This window comes from Cherax quadricarinatus, chromosome 37, assembly GCF_038502225.1.
Source record: "Cherax quadricarinatus isolate ZL_2023a chromosome 37, ASM3850222v1, whole genome shotgun sequence".
Lineage (NCBI taxonomy): Eukaryota > Metazoa > Arthropoda > Malacostraca > Decapoda > Parastacidae > Cherax > Cherax quadricarinatus.
The window spans coordinates 2,481,428-2,505,048 of NC_091328.1; the positions used below are offsets into that span (position 1 = coordinate 2,481,428).

A 23,621-nucleotide genomic window follows, 5' to 3' on the forward strand; every position below is an offset into this window, starting at 1 on the left:
CTTGCTCACATAGACACGACCAAAACTTGCGACTCCCGTGATAAACAAATTGTACAGTTTCTAATGGCTTTGAAGGGACATGAGCATTCCACAGTTACTAGTGTGAGATTTCTCTACAAAAACCTGCATTTGTAGTCAGAGTGGTGGCCAATGCTAAATTTCATAATGTGCACAGAAATACACAGTTGGATGAATCTATAACGTCGACATATAGCATTAAACTGCTAGTTTCAGGACATGTTATCATGAGTTTGAACCCCACTCTGTTCAGCAAGTTGAACAATTTATATGCATACAGTACTGTAAAAATATTCTCGCTGATTTCCTCACATTTTAACTTTAAGTAACTGCATCTCCTCCTAATCTCCAAACTATGAATTTTTTGCATGATATTCAAACTGCAAATTGCCCTCAGGCATAACATCTCCACTGCCTCCAGCCTTCTCCTCACAGCAACATTTAAAACCCATGCTTCACACCCATATAAGTGTTGGTACCACTATACTCACATGCATTACCTTATTTGCCTCCATGGATAACTTTCATCTCCACAGGTGACTCAATGCACCACCCACCTTTTTTCCCCCCTCGCTAATTCTATGGTTCACTTAGTCTTTCAGTGACCCATCTGCCAACAAGTAATATTCCCAAATATCTGAATATCTGAAAACATTCACTCCCTCCATATTCCCTCTTTCCAATCTGATATCCAATCTTTCATTACCTAATCTTTTTGTTACTCTCACCACCTTGCTCTTTTTCTATGTTCGCTTTTAATTTCCATCTTTCACATACACTTTCCAAATTCGTCCAACAACCTTTACAACTTCTCTCCAGTATCTCCCAAAAGCACTATGTCATAGGCAAAAACCAACTGTGACAACTCCCAATTTGTATTAGATTCTTTATCTTTTAATCCCACACCTCTCCCAACACCTAAGCATTCACTTTTTTTTACAACCCCATCTATAAATATGTTAAACAGCCATGGTGACTTCATGCATGTATAAACATTATTACTAGTTTCCACTGACAGAAAAAATTGCATATGCTGACTAATAATGCATTAAAAAACATGGTTTACCCCGATTTGTGATGACAAAGTATAACCGACTCGTGCCCGAGGTTTTCCAAAAATTGGATTGCAGCAAACATATCTTTTCTCTTTCTATCTCATCTTATGGCCATGTCATCTTTTGGCCACTAACGTATGATAACTCAATTCAATTCGTCTCTCATTTTTCTCCAATTCTCGTCTCTTTTCTTCTTCTCACTCCCTGGCTTATACCCTCTACAATAATTTCCAGCGGTACCCCACCTCTCAAGCTGTCAACTCAACAAGCCAACTATCACTGATAAAAGTATCATGTACTGTTTTTTGCAAGAAAATTTTAATTAATAATACTTGGTGTCAATATATTACCTTCATTCCTTGTACACAGGCTTTGAGTGTATGTGTGTGGGACGCTATACCGCAGAAAAAAAAAAAAAATGTGATTTTAAGTAGAAATGTATAAAGGAATTTTCCCCAGAAATGCATTTCTAATAATATGAGAGTGCATGAGTCAATGGATATTGACTAACTTTTATTCATTGAAATAAATACTTGTGGAAGATATCTCTGTCTTTAAGCAGTGGAGTTGCTGTGGTTTTGTTCACCTTGTATATTGTCAGAGGTATTCTCAAGATACCTGGAAACAAAACAAGAGGAAAAAAAAAAGGGAATAATAATTAAGAAACATTATACTGCTAATAACATTCAATATTGAAAGATGTGTTTCTTCATTTATATTACACTTCCTAGTTAGGGTGGTCAGCAGCTACGCAAAACTGTGGTTATGAACGAAAAGCTATTTAGAAAATTTACATTTCTTAACAATATTGGCTCTCTTATTACAAGTATTTATCAGAACTGATTAAGTAAATTTCATTCACTGCTTAATATCCCAAGTTTTAATAGATTTAAAAGCTGTGAACAGAGTACAGTGATTTGGGAACTAGTGCTACACTAAGTGATACGTACAACAGCCCATTTTGACCACAAATAAATATTAAATTATCTTCAACAGATAGCAGTTCTAACAATGGTTGGGTTTTTATCTTATTATATAACAGCCACAGATGATTAGCTTAGGCAAGCCAAATATGGAGTCAAATCATACAAAATCAAAGGAAAATACTGAGCATATAAAACTTCTCCAAAAAGGAATTAAGACCACTTATAGTTATCAATTATATATATTACTGGACACCATTTGGTGAGGTAATAGCATCCAGGTGTTTTTTTTTTTTAAGTGGGAACATAATTATTTCTGTATAATCATCAGAAAAATAAAATTCCTACCTTTTTAAGTCCAGAGGTGATATCTGTTCCCTTGTTAATGGATTCAAATAATGCAGAACGGCCATCATCCACTGCCACAGCCTTAGGCTCCAGTTTCACCATGGGGGGAGGGGGAGGGATGCTGCCAGCTACCGACAGTACAGGAATGTTAGCTACCTTTCGTCTAATGCAGATACAAAGACTTACCACTACTGCTTGGCCTTGTAGCTACTTTACTTAACAATCCAAGTCTGAAGTACACTGCAAAAATACAGGTAACTACAAAGGGTAGTCTGAAAAATTCACCTCCAATAGTTCAAAAGATGCTTCTTGAATGTATTACAGTGGAATTCTACAAGAACTACACCAATACCATTAAGCAGTCGATATTAGCAATAAAACAATGCAAGACTATAATCAACCGCATAAATTTAAAAATGTTTGCTAAAACTATAGGTTGCCAAACAGGGATGCTATACTTATAAAATATAATAAGTTTTGGTAAAGAAATGCTCAATAATAATAATTATATGTACAAAGCTAAAAACTATTAGAATATAGTTCATTTTAAATAACACAAAATAAACATTGCTTTAAAGTTATGACTTGACATTAAAATCAGTTTAGTGCACCAGAATGTGAAAAGAGAAACAAATATACTGGAGAAAATGCTCTCTGCAAACAAGAGGGCATTTTCTCCAGTATTGTGTGGCAGAAGGGATGAGGAGGACAGAGCACAGTGGTGTACTTTTATAACTTTTCTGTATGCATTGATGCAAAATGTTTAAATGTGGTTTAACAGGCAAGATGCTGGAATGTCTTGGTAGGAAGCTTATTGAAATACATACTTCCCAGCATTTTTAAACACTGCCATTTCTCACCAAGGAAGGGTGACTCAAAGAAGGAAACACATTCAATATCAATCATTCTCTAGCTGTCTTTCCAGAAGAGCAAGGACATCACAATTCAAATGACCCATTGTATCAACATCCCCATCCATTCTTCAGAGTGCCTAGCTTTCTACATCTTTCATAAAACAGGTACTATACTTCCTACCGTGCCCCATTATTCAGTTCAGGCACTGTACTTTTCACCTCCAGAATTCTAGTATAGCAAACTCTCCCCCTTCCTTGAACCCTTTCATATTTAATATCTTGCTTATATCTATGAAGAGACTAAGCCAGACACAAGGAAAATTATAAAACATCATTCTTCATAGAGAAATTGGAACAGGGAAAGGTTTTTAATCCTTGCAAAATGAAGCTTTGACAAATAAATGGAACCTTCCCAATCCTGTTCAGCACATTCACATAGCCCACGTGATGTACTGGACTGTCTCAGTCAGAAATGCTACCAAAACAATACTTAACCCGTAAACGGTCCAAACGTATACAGTGGAATCTCAAATATCGAACTTTCTTCGGTCCAGAAGGCTGTTCGAGTGCCTTTACCGAATGAATTTATTCCCATCAGGAATAATGTAAATTAGATTAGTCCATTTCAGACCCTCAAAAATACACTTATAAAAGCACTTACAAAAATACACTTACATAATTGGTCGTGTTGGGAGCAGTTCGATTTTTGAGGTTCCATTGTACAGTGGACCCCCGACTAACGATCAGCTCCCAACTCGACCAATTATGTAAGTGTATTTTTGTAAGTTCTTTTATAGGTGTATTTTTGGAGGTCTGAAACGGACTAATCTAATTCACAATATTCCTTATGGGAACAAATTCGGTTTATAACGGCACCCGAACAGACTTCTGGATTGAAATAATATCGTTAGTCGGGGGTCCACTGTATATACGTTTTTTCAACATTTGAATGTAAAAAAGTAGATCTTTTTGTTTTTTTACATTTGAAAATGTGTAAAAAACTTTGATCTACTTTTTTTTTGTTATATTTGAAAATATGTAAAAAAAAACGTAGATCTACTTTTGTAGCACTACACGTGAACGTAGATCTGCTTGGACCGTTTACGGGTTAAACTTCAGTCAAACTTTCTGAATGTTCAAGGGGTTGTTAGTTTGGTCAATCTTTCCAAAAAGTCCCACAAAATTGATTAACTGCTTCATGATACTACCTCAGTTCAGCCAAATTGTAAAAATTAATTTTTCAATTTCCAATTTGAAAACAATTTTGACAAACTACAGTTTGTGAAGGAGAGGAAGAATGAATTTTAAAAATGCTCCACACAGCCACAAGAAGAGTGCATCACCACTGAACCAACCAAGTGTTCAAATGGCATGTTTATGAGAAGTCTTACATATGGATTTCTACCAATAGATATTTTATATCTGTTTTTAAGTCTCTGTTGCTTATAGCATTTCTTTTACAAATATATAGCACTACTGCTAATCCACCATTCTTCTTTCCTACCTAGTTCATTCACAATGAGTAGTTTCCTTGAATCCAACTGCATTTATGTATGCTTCAAAGGATAAAAGTCATTTACGGATGCTGAGGTTCAGTGGGTATTGGATCATTATATCTGTGCACTTTCGGAAATACAGAAGTACTATATATGTATGGTACTTGTCTTGCATTTTTAACCAAGCAGTCAAACAAGCCAAATTGTCTTAGAAATAAGTTCTTTTATAAATGTTATCTAATAGACTAATAGATATACTCTTAGCACTTTATTGGTATATAATAGTTCTCTCAAAAAATAATTCACCAATGTCATCTAAAGCTGATAATATTTATATACTATCTATAGAGTGTAGCTTAATCCCACCTATCCTATCTCAGGTCAGCCTACCTTTAGTTAGTATTAGTTATAATTTTTTAGCACACTGGCAGTTTCCCACTGAGGTAGGGTGACCCAAAAAAGAAGAAACACTTTAACCATCATTCATGCTATCACTGTCTTGCCAGAGGCATGCTGATATTACAGTTTAGCTGCCCTTCCAAATTGCAAATACCCCCCACCCGTCTTTCTGAGTGCAGGCACTGTACTTTCCACCTCCAGGACTCAAGTCCAGCATTAATTTTGTGATGTTTAGACTACCTGCATTAAAGTTGAGAGAAAAATCAATACAAGCTTGTTTTTCTTCAGCAAATTGACCTTTGCTAAATATGCCAAGTTGGTAAGTTATAACTAAAAAAAAGCATGACATACATTAGGAAGGATGTAGATATAGTAGATGTTAGATACATTAATGTACAGTATATACTGAATATAATAATCAAGCCCTCTTACAGAAACTAAACTACTTTAAACCATTATAAATCCAAGAATTATTAAAAAGAGGCATTTAAGAATACTGTTATGTTGAAAGAACTACAGTACTTGTATCAAGCAATTCTTTGTTTACCAACTTGATGCCTTAATCAATTCAATTTTCTTAGTTTTTTGTTTTATAGCAAGACCAAGGGTCTAGCTCTATTTCAAAAGCAGGACACACACAGAAGTTTTTTCTTCAGAGCCGTATCCAGAATTTTATTAAACATTTAGTGTAAGTGTAGCTTTCACAGGTGTACCTGCTGTGGTGGCAGAGAGACAATCATGGGGTCAGAGAGCGAGGAAAAAAAAGTGAATGCATGGGAAAGATGGTGAACAAGATGCAAATACATTTACTAGTAATAGACATTTCATTCACATCATACAGATTTTTTATATTTTTTTTTCCTTTTCAGATGGTTTTAACCAATTGTGTGCTATACTACTCATGGAGACAATCCTCCAAGGCTTTTTGGAAAGACCTAAAAGGTCCTGCTAAAACTGACTTCAAACAATATAATTTAGTATACTGATCCACAGGGGTCATACAGTGACCAGGAAATGGGAGGCAACTGAATCTGATCTAAGGAGAGGAAGGGTAATCCAAATCATTGGATAAAGAGCCCTTCACCAGCATCAAGGGATAACTGAGTACAACGTATCACTGTACAACCCTAAATGCTAGAATGCACACTATTTAGCTGTAACAATTTTTATATATTATTCTAGAAATAACTAGTTTCTAGTTATAGATCATAGTCATGCAAAAATTAGAACAATAAACTTTGTCCTGTACTACAATCAAGTCTTTATTATCCACTATGTACTATGATTAACCAAAAATTTAGTAAACTTAACGAGGTACACTGGAACCTCTGTTTTCGTATGTCCTAGTTGGAGAAAATTCTCTATAAAATGTATTTTTTGTTAATATTTTTGGGTGTCTGGAACGGAACCAATTAATCTGTTCCAGACACCCACAAATATTAACAAAAAAGACATTTTATAGAGAATTTCCTCCAACTAGGGCATACGAAAACCGAGGTTCCACTGTATTCATGAATGTGGGTAATGAAACAATTGTGATAAGCCCTCCATGCAGACATCCATGCCAATGAATGTTATATGTTCTTCAATATCAACAGTAATTTCTGGTTAAAATTATTTTATTTTATTATTTGTCCTCACAAGATACAGCATATCAGAGTAATGAAGACTATTTCTAGAAATAAATGTCTCTAGGGTTAATTTAGCTATTTGTGAGTAAAGGCTTGATCTGTAATTCCCGAGTGTGACTGTACAAAGAAAACTAAGTACATATATGAAGATTAAGTCACAATACTGTGGCTGGAATAATTCACAAATAATCCCCATTTTGAGAGGAAACTGCAAATCACATTTCACTCCTAAAACATAATTGCATTGTACACATATATCCCCAAAAGAACATGACGCACATGCAGGAAAGTCATTAAAATATAATTTTTTTTTTTCAACAAGTCAGACGTCTCCCACGAGGCAGGGTGACCCAAAAAGAAAGAAAATCCCCAAAAAGAAAATACTTTCATCATCATTCAACACTTTCATCTCACTCACACATAATCACTGTCTTTGCAGAGGCAACCAAATACAACAGTTTAGAAGCATATTTTCTTTTCCTTCAACAAATCGGCCATTTCCCACTGAGGCAGGGTGGCCCAAAGAGAAAAACAAAAGTTTCTCTTCTTAAATTTAGTAGTTTATACAGGAGAAGAGGTTACTAGCCCCCTTGCTCCCGGCATTTTAGTCGCCTCTTACAACATGTATGGCTTACAGAGGAAGAATTCTGTTCCACTTCCCCATGGAGATAAGAGGAAATAAACAAGAACAAGAACTAGAAAGAAAATAGAAGAAAACCCAGAAGGGTGTGTATATATATGCTTGTACATGTATGTGTAGTGTGACCAAAGTGCAAGTAGTAGCAAGACGTACCTGAAATCTTGCATGTTTATGAGACAGAAAAAAAGACACCAGCAATCCTACCATCATGTAAAACAAATACAGGATTTCGTTTTACACTCACTTGGCAGGACGGTACTACCTCCCTGGGTGGTTGCTGTCTACCAACCTACTACCTACATTTAGAAACATATATAAAGATATATAACATACCTCTCCAAACTGTCAATATCCCAAACCCCTCCTTTAGAATGCAGTCATTGTACTTCCCATTTCCAGTACTCAAGTCCGACTGTATAAAAATAACCAGTTTCCTGAATCCCTTACCTAAATATTACCCTGCTCACACTCCAAACAGCTCGACAGGTTCCATTCGTCTCCATTCACTCCTATCTTACACGCTCACGTACGCTTGCTGGAAGTCCAAGTCCCTCGCCCACAAAACCTCCTTTACCCCCTCCCTCCAACATTTTTGAGGACAACCCCTACCCCACTTTCCTTCCCATACAGATTTATACACTCTCCATGTCATTCTACTTTGATCCATTCTCTCTGAATGACCAAACCACCTCAACAACCCCTCTTCAGCCCTCTGACTAATACTTTTATTAACTCCACACCTTCTCCTAATTTCCACACTCCGAATCCTCCGCATATTTACACCACACATTGCCCTTAGACAGGACATCTCCACTGCCTCCAACTGCCTTCTTGCTGCAGCATTTACAACCCAAGCTTCACACCCATATAAGAGTGTTGATACAACTATACTTTTATACATTCCCTTCTTTGCCTCCATAGATAATGTTTTTTGTCTGCACATATACCTCAATGCACCACTCACCTTTTTTCCTTCATCAATTCTATGGTTAACCTCATCCTTCATAAACCTACCTGCTGACATGTCACCTCCCAAATATCTGAAAACATTCACTTCTTCCATACTCCCTCTCTTCAATGTGATATCCAATTTTTCTTTATCTAAATTGTTGGATACCCTCATCACCTTACTCTTATCTATGTTCACTTTCAACTTTCTACCTTTACACACCCTCCTAAACTCGTCCACTAACCTTTGCAACTTTTCTTTAGAATCTCCCATAAGCACAGTATCATCAGCAAAAAGTAACTGTGTCAACTCCCATTTTGTACTTTATTCCCCATAATTTAATTCCACCCCTCTCCCCAACACCCTAGAATTTACCTCCTTCACAACCCTGTCTATAAATATATTAAACAACCATGGTGACATTACACATCCCTGTAAGACCTACTTTTACCAGGAAGTAATCTTCCTGTCTCCTACACACCCTAACTTGAGCCTCACTACCCTCATAAAAACTCTTTACAGCATTTAGCAACTTACTACCTATTCCATATACTTGCAACATCTGCCACATTGCCCCCCTTTCCACTATTATATGCCTTTTCTAAATCCATAAATGCAGTGAAAACTTCCCTAACCTTATCTAAATACTGTTCACATATATCCTTTAATGTAAACACTTGATCTCCAAATCTCCTAACCACAATAAAGCCTCCTTGCTCATCTGCAATCCTACTCTCTGTCTTACCTCTAATTCTCTCAATAATAACCCTACCATACACTTTTCCTGGTATACTTTGTAAAAATTATAAGGGAATAAGTTTACTATCTCTTTTGTCCCCATTCCCTTTATATAAAGGAACTATACATGCTCTCTTCCAATCCCTAGGTACCTTTCCCTCTTTCATACATTTATTAAACAAAAATACCAACCACTCCAATACTATATACCCCCCTGCATTTAACATTTCTCTCATGATCCCATCAGTTCCAGCTGCTTTACCCCCTTTCATTCTACGTAATGCCTCACGCACCTCCCCCCATACTCACATCCTGCTCTTCTTCACTCCTAAAAGATGTTATACCTCCCTGGCCAGTGCACGAAATTACAGTCTCCCTTTTTCATCGACATTTAAAAGTTCCTCAAAACATTCCTGCCATCTACCCAATACCTCCAGCTCCCCATCTACTAACTCCCCTGCTCTGTTTTTAACTGAAATTCATTTGTTCCCTAGGCTTTCTTAACTTGTTTATCTCACTCCAAAATTTTTTCTTATTTTCATTAAAATTTCTTGACAATGCCTCTCCCACTATCATTTGCTCTCCTTTTGCACTCCCTCACCACTCCCTTCACCTTTCTTTTACACTTCATATACTCTGCTCTTCTTATAACACTTCTGCTTTGTAAAATCCTCTCATAAGCTACCTTTTTTCTCTTTTATCACACCCTTTACTACATCATTCCACCAATCACTCCTCTTTCCTCCTGCACCCACCCTCCTATAGCCACAAACTTCTGCCCCACATACTAATACTACATTTTTAAAACTATTCCAACCCTCTTCAACCCCCCCACTACTCATACTTGCACTAGCCTGCCTTTCTGCCAATACTTGCTTATATCTCGCCCTAACTTCCTCCTCCCTTAGTTTATACACTTTCACCTCTCTTGCTTGTTGCCATTTTGCTTTTGTCCCATCTACCTCTAACTGTGGCTATAACTAAATTATCTGATATCAGATGCCCCTCCATAAACATGTACATCCTTAAGCCTACCCATCAACCTTTTATCCACCAATAATGTAAAACTACTTTCATTATGTGCTATATCATACCTTGTATACTTACTTATCCTCTTTCATAAAATATGTATTACTTATTACCAAACCTCTTTCTACACATAGCTCAATAATTTATTTATCCTTGTCAAATACAGAATGCACAATTTAATATGTCTGAAACAATAAAGTCTAATGTCTCTGGAGATAATTACTTCTGAAAGTGAAAACTTGTCTCTGATTTTATTCATAATTTCTAGTCAGTCTACAGTAGGTAGTTTTCGAAAGTGACTGATTAACGTGATTAGAGTTAAAGCAACTGATCTAAAATTTATAAGAATTGAGGGGGAGAACAGATTCCTAAGTTAAATTGTTAATTATAGTATTACACAATTTCTCCATTATATATACCTGGTGGTGGAGGAGGAACACCACAGTTGGCTGGTGCAGCCTTGAGGTTGGCCATTGCGTTCCCCCCTCGAGTATTCCAAGACAGTCCAGTTGTGTGATATCTCTTGACATATTCTTGTAGCTCCTTGAAGACATTATTCCAGTTCTGAACCCATTCAACATGAATCTTGTCTTTCTCCCTTAGTAGGAAATAAAACTATGAATTAGAAGATCTAAAAGAATAGCTGTAATGGATAATTAAGGCTTTAAAAAGAGTGCACTGATCCCCTCAATACTGGTAAAGATTATATTTTTCTACTGAATTTTGAAAGCACAGGCAAGAGAAACAGCCTGGGAATGGGTAAAACAACATAGTAGTCACTAACAGTGCTGTACCGAGGTTAAGTAAAGGTAACAAGAGCCCACAGATTGGTTTTGACATGGACCATGGAGGGTATCCTCTGAATTGCCTTTTGTACGTATTCCCATGTGTAATATATATGCTGCTGGAGAACAAAACCAACAGTGAAACAGTGCAAAAAATTCATTTACTACTACTTAGTATTATAATTTAAGAGAATGTAGTTTCAAGTTACAAAATGCTCCAAATCAACAGCAAATTACAGTATATTGATGTACAACTTACTAACAGTAAAATGTATCTTTTAACATAATACCAGTAATGTGCGTAAAATTCACAATAAGAATGATGACTAACAATAAACTGCACCAGTGAACTAACTCACCTATATTCCTTCAGAACTCTGTTGGTATAGAACACAGCAGAATCCCCCATCTCCTTCACAAAAGGTGCTGGGGCAGGGGCAACTGCTACCCAGGAGAGACCAGGAATAGATTCTGAGATAGCAGATAAGTGGTTGAAGAATGGAGACTGGCGTTTGGATTCACGGAATGCTATCACTTCTTGGATCTTCTTACCTGTAGGCTCTAGCACCTGCAAAACAAATATATATGCAAGTACTGTTGACAGCTATTTTATGGAGCACATGACTAATTTAGATGGAATGCGATCCCTCAGGAAGAAACCAATAATAGTATCACAGGATTCATTCTATTTACTATATTTATTCTTATTGTAGATAGCAAAGTTCATCATCAACTCCATGAAAAGAGCAGAGATAATTCATACAATTTAGTATCAGAATGAATGCTTTTCTGCATTTGTTAAAACAGCAATACAGTACTGTATACTGTAATGCTGTACTTCAAAAACATTTTGAGCAGTAATAAAATCTTTTTTCTGGCTGATATCATTAGATATTACAGAAACATTGTACTTACAGTATATAAATAACGTTATTTTTATATAGCCGGACTTGAGTCCTGGAAATGGGAAGTACAATGCCTGCACTTTAAAGGAGTGGTTTGGGATATTGGCAGTTTGGAAGGATATGTTGTGCATCTTTATACTTATATCCTTCTAAACTGTTGTATTCTGATCACCTCTGCAAAAACAGTGATTATGTGTGAGTGAGGTGAAAGTGTTGAATGATGAAAGTATTTTCTTTCTGGGGATTTTTTTTCTTTTTTTGGGTCACCCTGCCTCGGTGAGAGACAGCCGACTTGTTAAAAAAAAAAAATTGTGCCCTGTATTTCTTTACCTGAGGTAATTCAGTGTCCAATGGTCGCTGGCTCTTTGATGCCATGACCAGGAAGGCTCGCTGGTTGATGAACGTAGACTGTACCATCTTGGCAATGGCAGCAACATCTCCACCAATCTTCATACTACAGTCGAAGAAAGTTTTAAATGGTCCCGAGAGAAGGTCATCATATGCCAAGACAAATGGCACTGTACATTCCTCTGGGTTGTGTAAAGATAAAAGAATTTATGAGTATTTTACGGATTCTTCAAGCATGATGAAACACTCATTATGTAGTACTACTATACAGTACTGTTATACAAGAGACGAAAATATACAATATATGTATAAAATTGCACAGGTTATACTGCTTAAAAATTTGCCATTTTCAAACAGCAGCAGCATAAACTGGCATAACCTTGATTAGGTGTGGTATTAAATTCATTTATAATTTTTTCTTCCTTTAAATTACAGACTTCCCTTTGCCATTTAAGAGCATTATTATTTTACTCTATTTAAATCAGTGGGAAGCACCAAACCCGTAGATGTTACACAGCACATGGGGAAGGGGAGGTAATCAGGTTCAATTCGCAGACAGGGAGGTCAGGTCCATTTCTTTGAAAACAAAAGAACCTCACCAGCATCAAGAAGCCTCCTTGCAAGGACATCATTTAAGAGCAGAGCAACCTACAATTAAGTACAGTATTATGATTTTATTAAACTATCTGCATAGTTTGACACCAGTTACTTCCATATGAGCCTAAGTCTTAAGACATCTTTCAAATCTTTTGAAAGATATCAGCCATTTTATACAGAAAATGCATTCCACACCCTTGGCAGCTAAGCTAAACTCAGTAAAGTCATAACCACACAGTTCTATATAATAAGCATCTTACAATATGATTTGCAGACCACGCCAATCGAATACAGCGAATGTCCATCGCACACAAAGAATAACCAACAGAAACAAAACATCACGTAATAACTTCATGCAGGTTTGCTCTATATGAATTCATCATTATGCAAAGTTTCAATTTTATCAAAACAGTAATTCCTTATGTAACATGTACATTTGCCGTATGCAATCAACGTAGTCACAAAACATATTTCAGATTCATGTTATGTGGAATTAAATATTAATGGCCTGAGTGGTCTGTAATAGCTGCCATTGGTCTGAAACATATTACCGTACTGTTACAAGAAAAAAGTCACGAGTATACCATGACCAGGTATGGTAAAGTTTCTCCACAAGTAACAGCATAAGAATTAATCAGAACAAACCATGAACAGTGATAGATCTCACTAAGGTATTCCAACAATTTTATACTAAATAAGAAATTATTTATGAAAATTTGAGCAATATTTGTCTTTGACAAAAGAAAATGAACAAGTCTGAGAAAATAAGACAATGATTCAACATATGTACATAGAAAAAACCATACCACGGGCGGGGATAAAACCCATGATCAGGGTCATAAAATTCCAGACCGAAGCGCTAGACACTGGGCCAGCTGGCTGCAATAAGATTCGTCCAACTAGGTATATTTATACACCATAGGAAGGTTAGCATAGGCACCACTGTGACCACAAATGCAAGTTTCCTATGGTGTATAAATACGTATACCTAGTCGGACAAATCTTGTAGCCAGGTGGCCCAGTGGCTAGCGCGTTGATCTGGAATTTTATGACTCTCTGATCGCAGGTTCTATCCGCACCCATGGTATGGTTTGGTTGCAATCGTGTCATTGCGATTTCGCGAGTCATTCAACATACATCCTTGTTTATTACAAAATTTCAACACAAGACAATCACATTCTGTTTTAGACAGCAATGAGGTAACAGAGATACACAAACTTGGCATTCAAGAAACCCCACATATGCCTGCCCGGATATCCCATAATATGGGGGATAACCGAAGTATGTAGAATTCATTTTTAAATACCAGAGCCACGGCATCTTGTCCTCTCCTACCAAACATCTGTGAAGAATGGTGGCAGAGAATGCCTAACTACTACCTCATGTATTTATAATTTTGTCAAAATACTGTAATTACTTACAGAAAATGGAAAAGTATAGTTGCATTAACTACAAAACACCATGAATACAGATATTGCTTGAACAAAAAGTACAGGTTAGGCATTAAAAAAAAAAACTTAAATGCGATAATAAACTTCTTACAGTAATTCACTATGTACAATATACAGAATTCCATAAAAAAAAAAAATGCTTTAGACATCACAATGACTGAAGGTAATGCTACAGTTACTACCTTACTCCATGGCAACTGTCAACAGATCACTTTAGTGAGCAAAATGAATTTGTTGAAGCACATCAGTAACTAGGAAGTCAAGTTAGTCACACTGCTGTACCCATACTAATGGCAAAGTAGATTTTTAAGAGAAATAAACCTGTAAATGGTACAAGTTGGACTGAAATGTCATCATAAGCTTCTCTCCTATGTGCAGGGTATCTGTTTAGTACAAATAGGAAACGTGTGTCTGGCACTCAGGAGACAGAGGATCAAGTCTCCACCATATCGTGCGCTGAATGACCCAAATGGGTTTCGTGCTTAATATGAATTAAACAGTGTACTCTATTCCCTTATCTATATGTACTGAACATGACTACTACAGGTATCCTTTACTCTAGGAACAAGTTACCCTGTGAAACTCATGAACATTTTTATAAAGTGAACTGTATGTTCCCAAATAAAATAATGTATCAGTATACCTTGTTATAATTAAATAATTGTAAATGACTTTTTTTTTTTACTGCCATACTAAGGATTATTTTGCACAAGCCTTTATCTTCGCTTCATTGTCTCAAGTTGACTGAATCTTTGATATTCTAAAATCAAACATTCATGTCGACTTCGTGATGCATGCACCACCCTTCAATATCTCTGTATTTTTTGTTTCACACTTAACCTTGTTCCTTGCTTCATAAGCATCACTTGCACTTCATTCTGAAGCCATGATAAATATTCAGAGATGAGATGATATGCATAGAGCTAAAATTGTAAAGTAACTATCCAGGTACACTGACCCACGTGGGAGGCTGGTTTGTTTACATCTCATCACCCTCCCCTGGAGTCCTAAGACTATCGAGTTGCCTAACGTATAGTATTGGGAGGTCTCAGGCCTGCTTGCCATGGTGCTCCTAAACAGAAATGTGCACCACTCCAGCGCACCTTAATGAAAATGGGTGCGTTTCTGAATGAAGTGAAAACCTAAATTTATATTGAGTAGTACTGAACAAGCGAGTTATAATCTTGCAATATGAGCTTTTCTAATTACAAGATATTGAATTCTTTTTTTATTTTCAGATTAAACAAGTTGTATCCTGCAATTCTAAGTCACTACTGTCGTTTTTTAAATTCATGGTCTTTTTAAATCTAGTATGGAAAATGATTTCTCTTAAATTATAAAAAACTCTACAAACTCAATGTGTACTGAAATTAAAAATAATGTATAGAAACAAATTAAAGAAAATTCAGAAAATAAAACTCAAGCACATAAAAACAAAGAGTATTATAACATGCCATTTAAAAGCTCAAAAATAAAATATACAGTGGAACCTCGGTTTTCGTTCGCTCCAATTTTCACAGGATATGGCTTTCTACGACTTTTTCTGTCAAAATTTTGTCCCAGTTTTCATACATCGCCTCAGTTTTCATAGAGTTGACAATGGTCCATACCAAAAGCGTCCACCTGCCCGCCCACGTCACACTACCACTCGAGCGCTGAGCGACTCAGTCTGCCTTTGTTTATCCTCGAGTGAGCATCACCCCGTGTGTTCAGCCAAAACATTTTGTAATAATCCAATGTTTTTTGTGCTCGTTTATTGAGTGTGTCTGCTTAATAAGCCACCATGGGGCCAAAGAAAGTTCAGAGTGCCAGCCCTTTGATAAAGGCGAGAAACACAATAGAATTTAATAAAGAAGTCGTAGGTAAGTACGAAAGTGGCATACGGGTGGCCGATCTCGCCAGGATGTATGGGATATCCGCATCAACAATCAGTTTCATCCTGGCGAAGAAAAAAAAAATCAAGGAAGCTGATGTTGCTAAAGGGGTAAACGTGATAACGAAACAGAGTTGTTGTTGGTGTGGATCAATGAAAAACAGCTAGTGGGAGACAGTGTTTTGGAGTCGATAATTTGCAAAAAGGCAAGGCAGCTGCATGCGGATGTCGTAAAGAAAATGCCTGGAACGAGTGCTGCTGTTAGTGAATATAAGGCCTGGTGAGGCTGCAAGTTTGGACAAACATGCAACCGAAGAATTTGCTGATGAATTCAAATAGAACATAGAGGCTGAAGGATACCCCCCCAACAAGTCTTCATTTGTGACAAAACAGGTCTCTTTTGGAAGAAAATGCCAAAGAGGACTTACATCACACAGGAGGAAAAGGCACTGCTAGGACACAAGCCTATGAAGGATAGGCTAACTTTTGTTCTGTGGTAACACTAGGGGGGATTTCAAAGTGAAGCCTTTACTGGTGTATCACTCTGAAAATCCCCAAGTGTTCAAGAAAAACAATGTCATCAAGAGTAAATTGTGTGTGATGTGGAAAGCTAACAATAAAGCATGGGTCACGAGGCAAATTTTCATTGAGTAGGTCAATGAAGTATTTGGCCAGTGTGAAGAAATACCTCCTGGAAAATAAACTGCCACACAAGTGCCCCATGGTAATGGAGGATGCTCCTGCTCATCCTCCAGACTTGGAAGACCAATTGCTAGAAGAGTTTAGTTTCATCACAGTGAAGTTCTTGCCCCCCCTAATACCACTCCTCTCATCCAGCCCACGGACCAGCAGGTCATTTCAAACTTCAAAAAACTCTACACCAAAGCAATGTTTCAAAGTTGCTTTGAAGTGACCTCAGACACTGAATTAACCCTAAGAAAGTTCTGGAGGAATGACTTCAATATACAGTGGACCCCCGCATAACGGACGCCTTGCATAGCGGACAATCCGCATAGCGGACGCTTTGTTCGCTAAAATTTTGCCCCGCATAGTGGACAAAAACCCGCTCAGCGGCCTTCGTCCGAGACGCGTCCAATGTGTGGCCTGAGCCACGCTCACATGTTCCGCGGGTGGCATTGTTTACCAGCCAGCCTCCGCGGTAACATCCAAGCATACAATCGGAACATTTTGTATTATTACAGTGTTTTTGGTGATTTTTTTCTGGAAAATAAGTGACCATGGGCCCCAAGAAAGCTTCTAGTGCCAACCCTACAGCAATACGGGTGAGAATTACTATGGAGATGAAGAAAAAGATCATTGATAAGTATGAAAGTGGAGTGCGTGTCTCCGAGCTGGCCAGGTTGTATAATAAACCCCAATCAACCATTGCTACTATTGGTGGTACAGCTGCTGCTGCTGCTGTACCACCGTCAGCTGCTGCTGCTGCTGTAGTACCGTCTGCTGCTGCTGTAGCATCGTCTGCTGCTGCTGTAGCATCGTCTGCTGCTGCTGCTGCTGTAGCATCGTCTGCTGCTGCTGTAACATCGTCAGTTGCTGCTGTAGCATCGTCTGCTGCTGCTGTAGCATCGTCTGTTGCTGCTGTAGCATCGTCTGTTGCTGCTGTACCACCGTCAGCTGCTGCTGCTGCTGTACCACCGTTGTTGGTGTGGCTTATTGAGAATACCAAGAAACAATTAACCCCAGAGGGTTAGCTACCCAGGATAACCCAAGAAAGTCAGTGTCATCGAAGACTGTCTAACTTATTTCCATTGGAGTCCTTAATCTTGTCTCCCAGGATGCAACCCACACCAGTTGACTAACACCCAGGTGAACAGGGAAAATGCCTGGAACTAGTGCTCATATTGGTGAATTTAGAGCCAGCAAAGGTTGGTTTGAGAGATTTAAGAATCGTAGTGGCATACACAGTGTGATAAGGCCTGTTCTGGAAGAAAATACCAAACAGGACCTACAGTACTCAGGAGGAAAAGGCACTCCCAGGACACAGTGTCTCATCAGTCATTGCTGCATCTTCAATAAAGGTAAGTGTCATTTATTCTTCATTTAGTAGAGTAGTACATGCACAATATATATTGAGCATGTACTACTCTATTATTGTGCATGTATCCTTCTCTTTGTGTGTAGGAAAATGTATATTTCATGTGGTAAAAATTTTTTTTTCATACTTTTGGGTGTCTTGCACGGATTAATTTGATTTCCATTATTTCTTATGGAGAAAATTCATTCGCATAGCGAACATTTCGCATAACAGCCAGCCCTCTTGCACGGATTAAGGTCGCTATGTGGGGGTCCACTGTACTCAACTGCATAAGCCTTATAGATAAGGCTTGGCAGGAAGTGACTTCCAGAACGATGAACTCTGCTTGGAGAAAATTGTGGCCAGAATGTGTCCTCGAGAAGGATTCTGAAAGGTTTGTGGCTGACCCTGACGACCCTATGCCTGTTGTGGAATCTATTGTGTCTTTGGGGAAGTCCATGGGGTTGGATGAGTGGCCAGGATGTGAATGAGTTGATGGACGACCACAGGGAAGAGCTAACCACTGAAGAGCTGCAACATCTTTAACTGAAACAGCAACAGATTGCAGCTGAGGAAATTGCTTCAGAGGAGTAGGAAGAGAGAGGGGAGAATGTGCCTTCTTCAGTGATTAAGGACGTGTGCAAAGTGGAGCGAGTTGCAAAGTTTTGTGAAGAAATATAACCCTAACAAAGCTGTTGCAAGCTGTGTCTGTAACATGTTCAATGACAATGCCTTGTCCCATTTTAGGCAAATCTTAAAGAGACGCCAGAAACAGACCTCTCTGGACAGATTTTTTGTGCGACAGGGGTACAGTGACTCTCAAGCTGGTCCTAGTGCCAGTAAAATACAAAGAAGGGAAGTAACCCCATACAGGGCCTCAATACCTGAAGTCCTTATGGAAGGGAATCCCCTTCCAAACAATAGCCTCTCCTCCCTCTCCCCTCCTTGCCGTTTTCCATATGCCAACAAGTCTTTAGTAAAGGTAAAAGTGATGTTAAATGTTCATTTATCCATTTCATTAGTCATTTATATTAATTTCTCATTGTTTTCTGAATGTAAAACTATAGTTATTCTCTATAAAATGTATTTTTTGTTAACATTTTTGGGTGTCTGGAATGGATTAACTGGATTTACATTATTTTTTATGGGAAATATTGCTTCAGTTTTCGTACAACTTGGTTTCTGTCAGACTTTCTGGAATAAATTAATCACGAAAACCTAGGATCCACTGTTATACAAGTTTCACACTTGTTAGAAAACAATACTGAAGGATTATAACAACTTGAACAACACTTAGCAAGAATGCTCTCCCATGTTAAGGTCTGGAAGGACCAGAAACTATGTGAAGCACTGACACTCAGTAGAGAACACTACATGACTGAAATTTAATGCATTAATGTTTTATAACTGCATATAATTGAAGTTTAGTGCCAAAAAAAAAAAAAAAATCCAAATCATGCATCTTTTACAAAAATATAAATCTGTTGCTAATGGTAGGAAAATTTTACCCATATGGAGTAGGGTTTTTGGGTCCACAATGTGCTTCAATGCAATGGTTTAGTGGTAGTCTGGTCTTGGGATTTACAGGCAATGGGGAATGGTTTTATGGTGCTACAATATATGGTATGAATACTGGGAACTGGGAGTTTTGGAAGCACACAAAGCAACCAGTTACCATGTGATGGAACACCTACCACCCCATATCAAGCCCTGACGACGCTCTGAAAAATGCGACAAAAATGTGACATCTATTTTCAAAAGAAAAAAAGGCAGAGAAATAAATATGTGCATATGTATGTGTGTAAGGTGGGGGAGGGCATAGCTCTGTGCACATGCGCCATGGCTCTGTGTGTGTAGCATCGAGTGACAGCTATGTCCTTGTGTATATTACACAGGCGAGGTGGCATATTTACAACACCAAATTATTTAATAAAGTAATATTACATCTGCAACAAAATATAAGGTAAATAGAGAGAATGCATTAAAATAATAAATCTGCCAAGAACACACAAAAAAAAGAAAAGTATGGGAAGAAAATATTATCATTGGATCAACATTAAAATATTAACAAGTTGATGTCTAAGACACACCTGGGTATCTGTACTGAGAGACGTTAAGCCTGCACACCTGGATACCGTATATCAGTTTAACAGGTTTAATACATAGGCTTGAAGACGGAGACTTTTGTACTGAAATCATCGTTAGAAGGTCAAGCCCATAAAGTGGGCCTAAGATTTAGCAATGGAGTTTTAAAGGATATGGACATGCAGTAGGTGAAGATATGGTCACAGGTGGGCATGGCCTACTTGTGGTAGCAGATCATGCCCATATGGTGAGCTAGACCTGGAAATGTGTTGTTCTCTGTAACATTTGATGGTGCTGTCAGAAAATAATCATATCTTGTAATCTTAATCTTAGATTTGATACTTGTCTGATGCAACACCACCATGGAATCTTAGCAGAGAGAATTTCTTCTACAACTGCTAAGTTTCTGGCCCACCTTACGAGCCTTGCCCGTTTCCACTCTACTAACGGACCCCACTCACATGTGCCCATGTTATCAACTGTTACATTTCGCCTCATCCAATGGCTCTGACACAAAAGTCTCCATCTTCATGCCTACGTATTACACTGATAATGCCTGCTATGCAGGTGAAACAGCTCTCAATAAAGGTATCCAGGTTTCGTACACGTCTTAAGTCATCAATCGTTAAGCACTGTACCTGAATAACGTTGTACAGTATGCCAAGGGTACCAGAAAAAAAAAGGTACACTGGTTCACAAAATGAAGTATAAACAGAAAACTGAATTTTGTTAATAAGTCAACAGATAAGGTTTTTGGTCAAAACACTGATGTTGTTAGAACAAAAAGGATAAATTAACAGAAAATGTGAGGTGTCAAACAAAAGATTCGAATTTTCCCTACTAGTTTTTTGAAGATGAAGTTAACCATAAATATAAACATGGACCATGAAGTATTATTATTATAAACATGTGGGAAGCATTAACATTTGATATACCTCTGAAGGCTTTCCAGAGTATCCCTACTCTTGCATCCCAGCCCTGGGTCAGGCTTGTTTGGTGCTTGCCTGATCAAGCAGGCTGTTCCTGCCAGCAGCCCGCTGACCCACAAAGGGATCATACAACACCAAGAGAAATGTTGAGAATTCAAGTTTAATCCCCAGAGAGGGGACAGGTTCAATTCCTTGGATCAAGAGCCCCTCACCGGTAACAAAGAACCTCCTGGGAGAAACAGACAAGGTAACCAAAATGTACCATGATACTGCAGCGTTAAACAGCATGAATGTCCTTAAGTTTATTCATAATTTTATTATTGCATAAGAAGCACTTGTTCACAGCTGAGATCCCCCCAACCCACTCCATTACTATTAATCTCCCAGACTGTATCTTTCCTCTGTAAACACCATGATCATGGAATGTAATACTGTACATAAATTCTCTGAGCTGCCTTCAAGAGAGAACTGCACAGGCGCACAAGTCCACCAAGTTGCGGTTCGTTCATGTGTGAGGCCAGCAGTAACAGCCTGGTTGATCAAGCCCCTATCCACCAGGAAGTCTGGTCATGGTCCGGGAGTTGACCCTCCAGGTAGACTCGCGATTAAATGTCGAGTGCTAGTCAGTGGTGTAGGTAATGGCGTGGCTGCACATCCTGCCATGACCTCTCACTTTATACACTCCCACACACACATCGCTGGCCACCCTCACTCTTGACAATGGCTCTTCCAATCTGGAGTTGATCCAAATACACAGGATTGACTGTGAGACAGCTCTAATGTAAAGTATCATCACTATGAGGCTCCAGGTGTTACTCTCCTCCCTCCCCCTCTGACATTGCTAGCTGTCACTGCCGTTAAACACACACACACCTGGTCTAATACTAACGTAATAACTCGAAAAATACACACTTTCTTTACTCCCCACCCTCCATTAATTACGAAATACTTCCATTCTCCCACCTCCACTGCCCACCAACTACTCACTTTTGTGGGTTTCCTAGTCTCTAATAACTAGCACATGCTTCTTCCCTTAGCCCCCTTACTAGTAACCAACTAATGTCACCCATACCCAGTATCTAAGGAGTGTACTAACAACCTGACTACAAATAAATGAACCTTCATAAAACCTTCGGTAAATGATTTACTGACCTGCATCCCTCAAGGGAGATTCCTAAATCTCGGCAAGGGGCTCTTGATCCAAGTGGACCTATTCTCCCCTTCCCCCCCAAGCGCATACACTCATACTGGTTTAGTGCTCCCCCATGAATGTAATGATAATGCTGGCCTCTAAAAGTTCACGAGCCTCAAGCAGTCAGGGTCTGGAAAAAGCAGCAGTAGTTTTGCTGTTTAAAGCTCACCAGGTTTTTGAGGTCTTAAGTTATTATGCAAATAAAGCACAATATGCAGGCACTGGCAGGTGTTCTGATAAATATTATATAAACTAATCCAGATTTTGGTTTCCGTGTGATAACTTGGGAAAGCTTTCCTCACTGGCTTCAATTATTAAAATCAATACAAAGAGCTAAACACACAAGGGTTCCTCGTAAAGTTTATGGAATCGTCAAGTCCGTTCATTATACAGCATCGTGAATCGTGTGGTGTAGTTAAGCAAGGATTGAAGACCCAATCGATGTCAATTTAAATACCTCACGTTACTTTAAGAATCATAAATTAACGAATATTAGTCTATTGACGCTTTACAAACTATTTGTAAACATTTTCAAAGATCAAACTTATTTAAGTTGCGTAACAACATCGAGACCTCCCAGACTATGATGACCCGCCGCTGTAGCTTTTGCACATCTGACCGAGGCCTTTCCCTGGCTTACCGGTCCACTCCTTTAAAAATTATGATTATAACCATTTCATACTCGAGACCTCCCAGCAGTCCTCAACAATACCCGCACACAATTCTTACATAACTGAAACAAAAAGCTATGCTGTTAAAACAGCATATCATCAACTCTATATATATCCTTGTTAAGGCCTCATTTAGATTGTGCTGCACAGCTTTGGTCACCGTATTATAGAATGGATATAAATGCTCTGGAAAACGTACAAAGGAGAATGACAAAGTTGATCCCATGTATTAGAAATCTTCCCTATGAGGACAGACTGAGGGCCCTGAATCTGCACTTTCTAAAAAGGCGTAGAATCAGGGGGGATATGATTGAGGTGTATAAATGGAAGACAGGAATAAATAAAGGGGATATAAATAGCGTGCTGAAAATATCTAGCCTAGACAGGACTCGCAGCAATGGTTTTAAGTTGGAAAAATTCAGATTCAGGAAGGATATAGGAAAGCACTAGTTTGGTAATAGGTTGGGGCATTGGCTTAAGCCGGTAGGAGACTTGGACCTGCCTCGCATGGGCCAGTAGGCCTGCAACAGCAACAGGCAGCGTGTTCCATCAGCAGCGTCAGATTTCCTTCAGTTCCCAACTAACCCTCAATTTGGAGAGGAAACTTTTAGAAGACGTTTCGGTCCGTCCTGGATCATTTATGATTGCGAGTTAGAGCAATATGGCGAGT

At 38.3% G+C, this 23,621-nt stretch overlaps 1 protein-coding gene across 9 annotated transcripts in view; it reads right to left on the bottom strand.

Moving 5' to 3' along the window:
* capt (adenylyl cyclase-associated protein 1) overlaps positions 1 to 23,621 on the bottom strand; it is a 236,670-nt gene that overhangs the window by 23,019 nt on the left and 190,030 nt on the right. For 7 of the 9 annotated variants that reach the window (XM_070091785.1, XM_070091787.1, XM_070091786.1 and 4 more), the window contains exons 3-7: positions 19,769 to 19,795; positions 12,101 to 12,300; positions 11,225 to 11,433; positions 10,500 to 10,678; positions 2,345 to 2,472 (exon numbers count right to left, since the gene is read on the bottom strand). In XM_070091785.1, the coding sequence (XP_069947886.1) occupies positions 2,345 to 2,472; positions 10,500 to 10,678; positions 11,225 to 11,433; positions 12,101 to 12,300; positions 19,769 to 19,795 (743 nt within the window). The remainder of the gene's footprint in view (positions 1 to 2,344; positions 2,473 to 10,499; positions 10,679 to 11,224; positions 11,434 to 12,100; positions 12,301 to 19,768; positions 19,796 to 23,621) is intronic. The other 2 variants (XM_070091783.1, XM_070091781.1) reach the window with 1 other exon arrangement.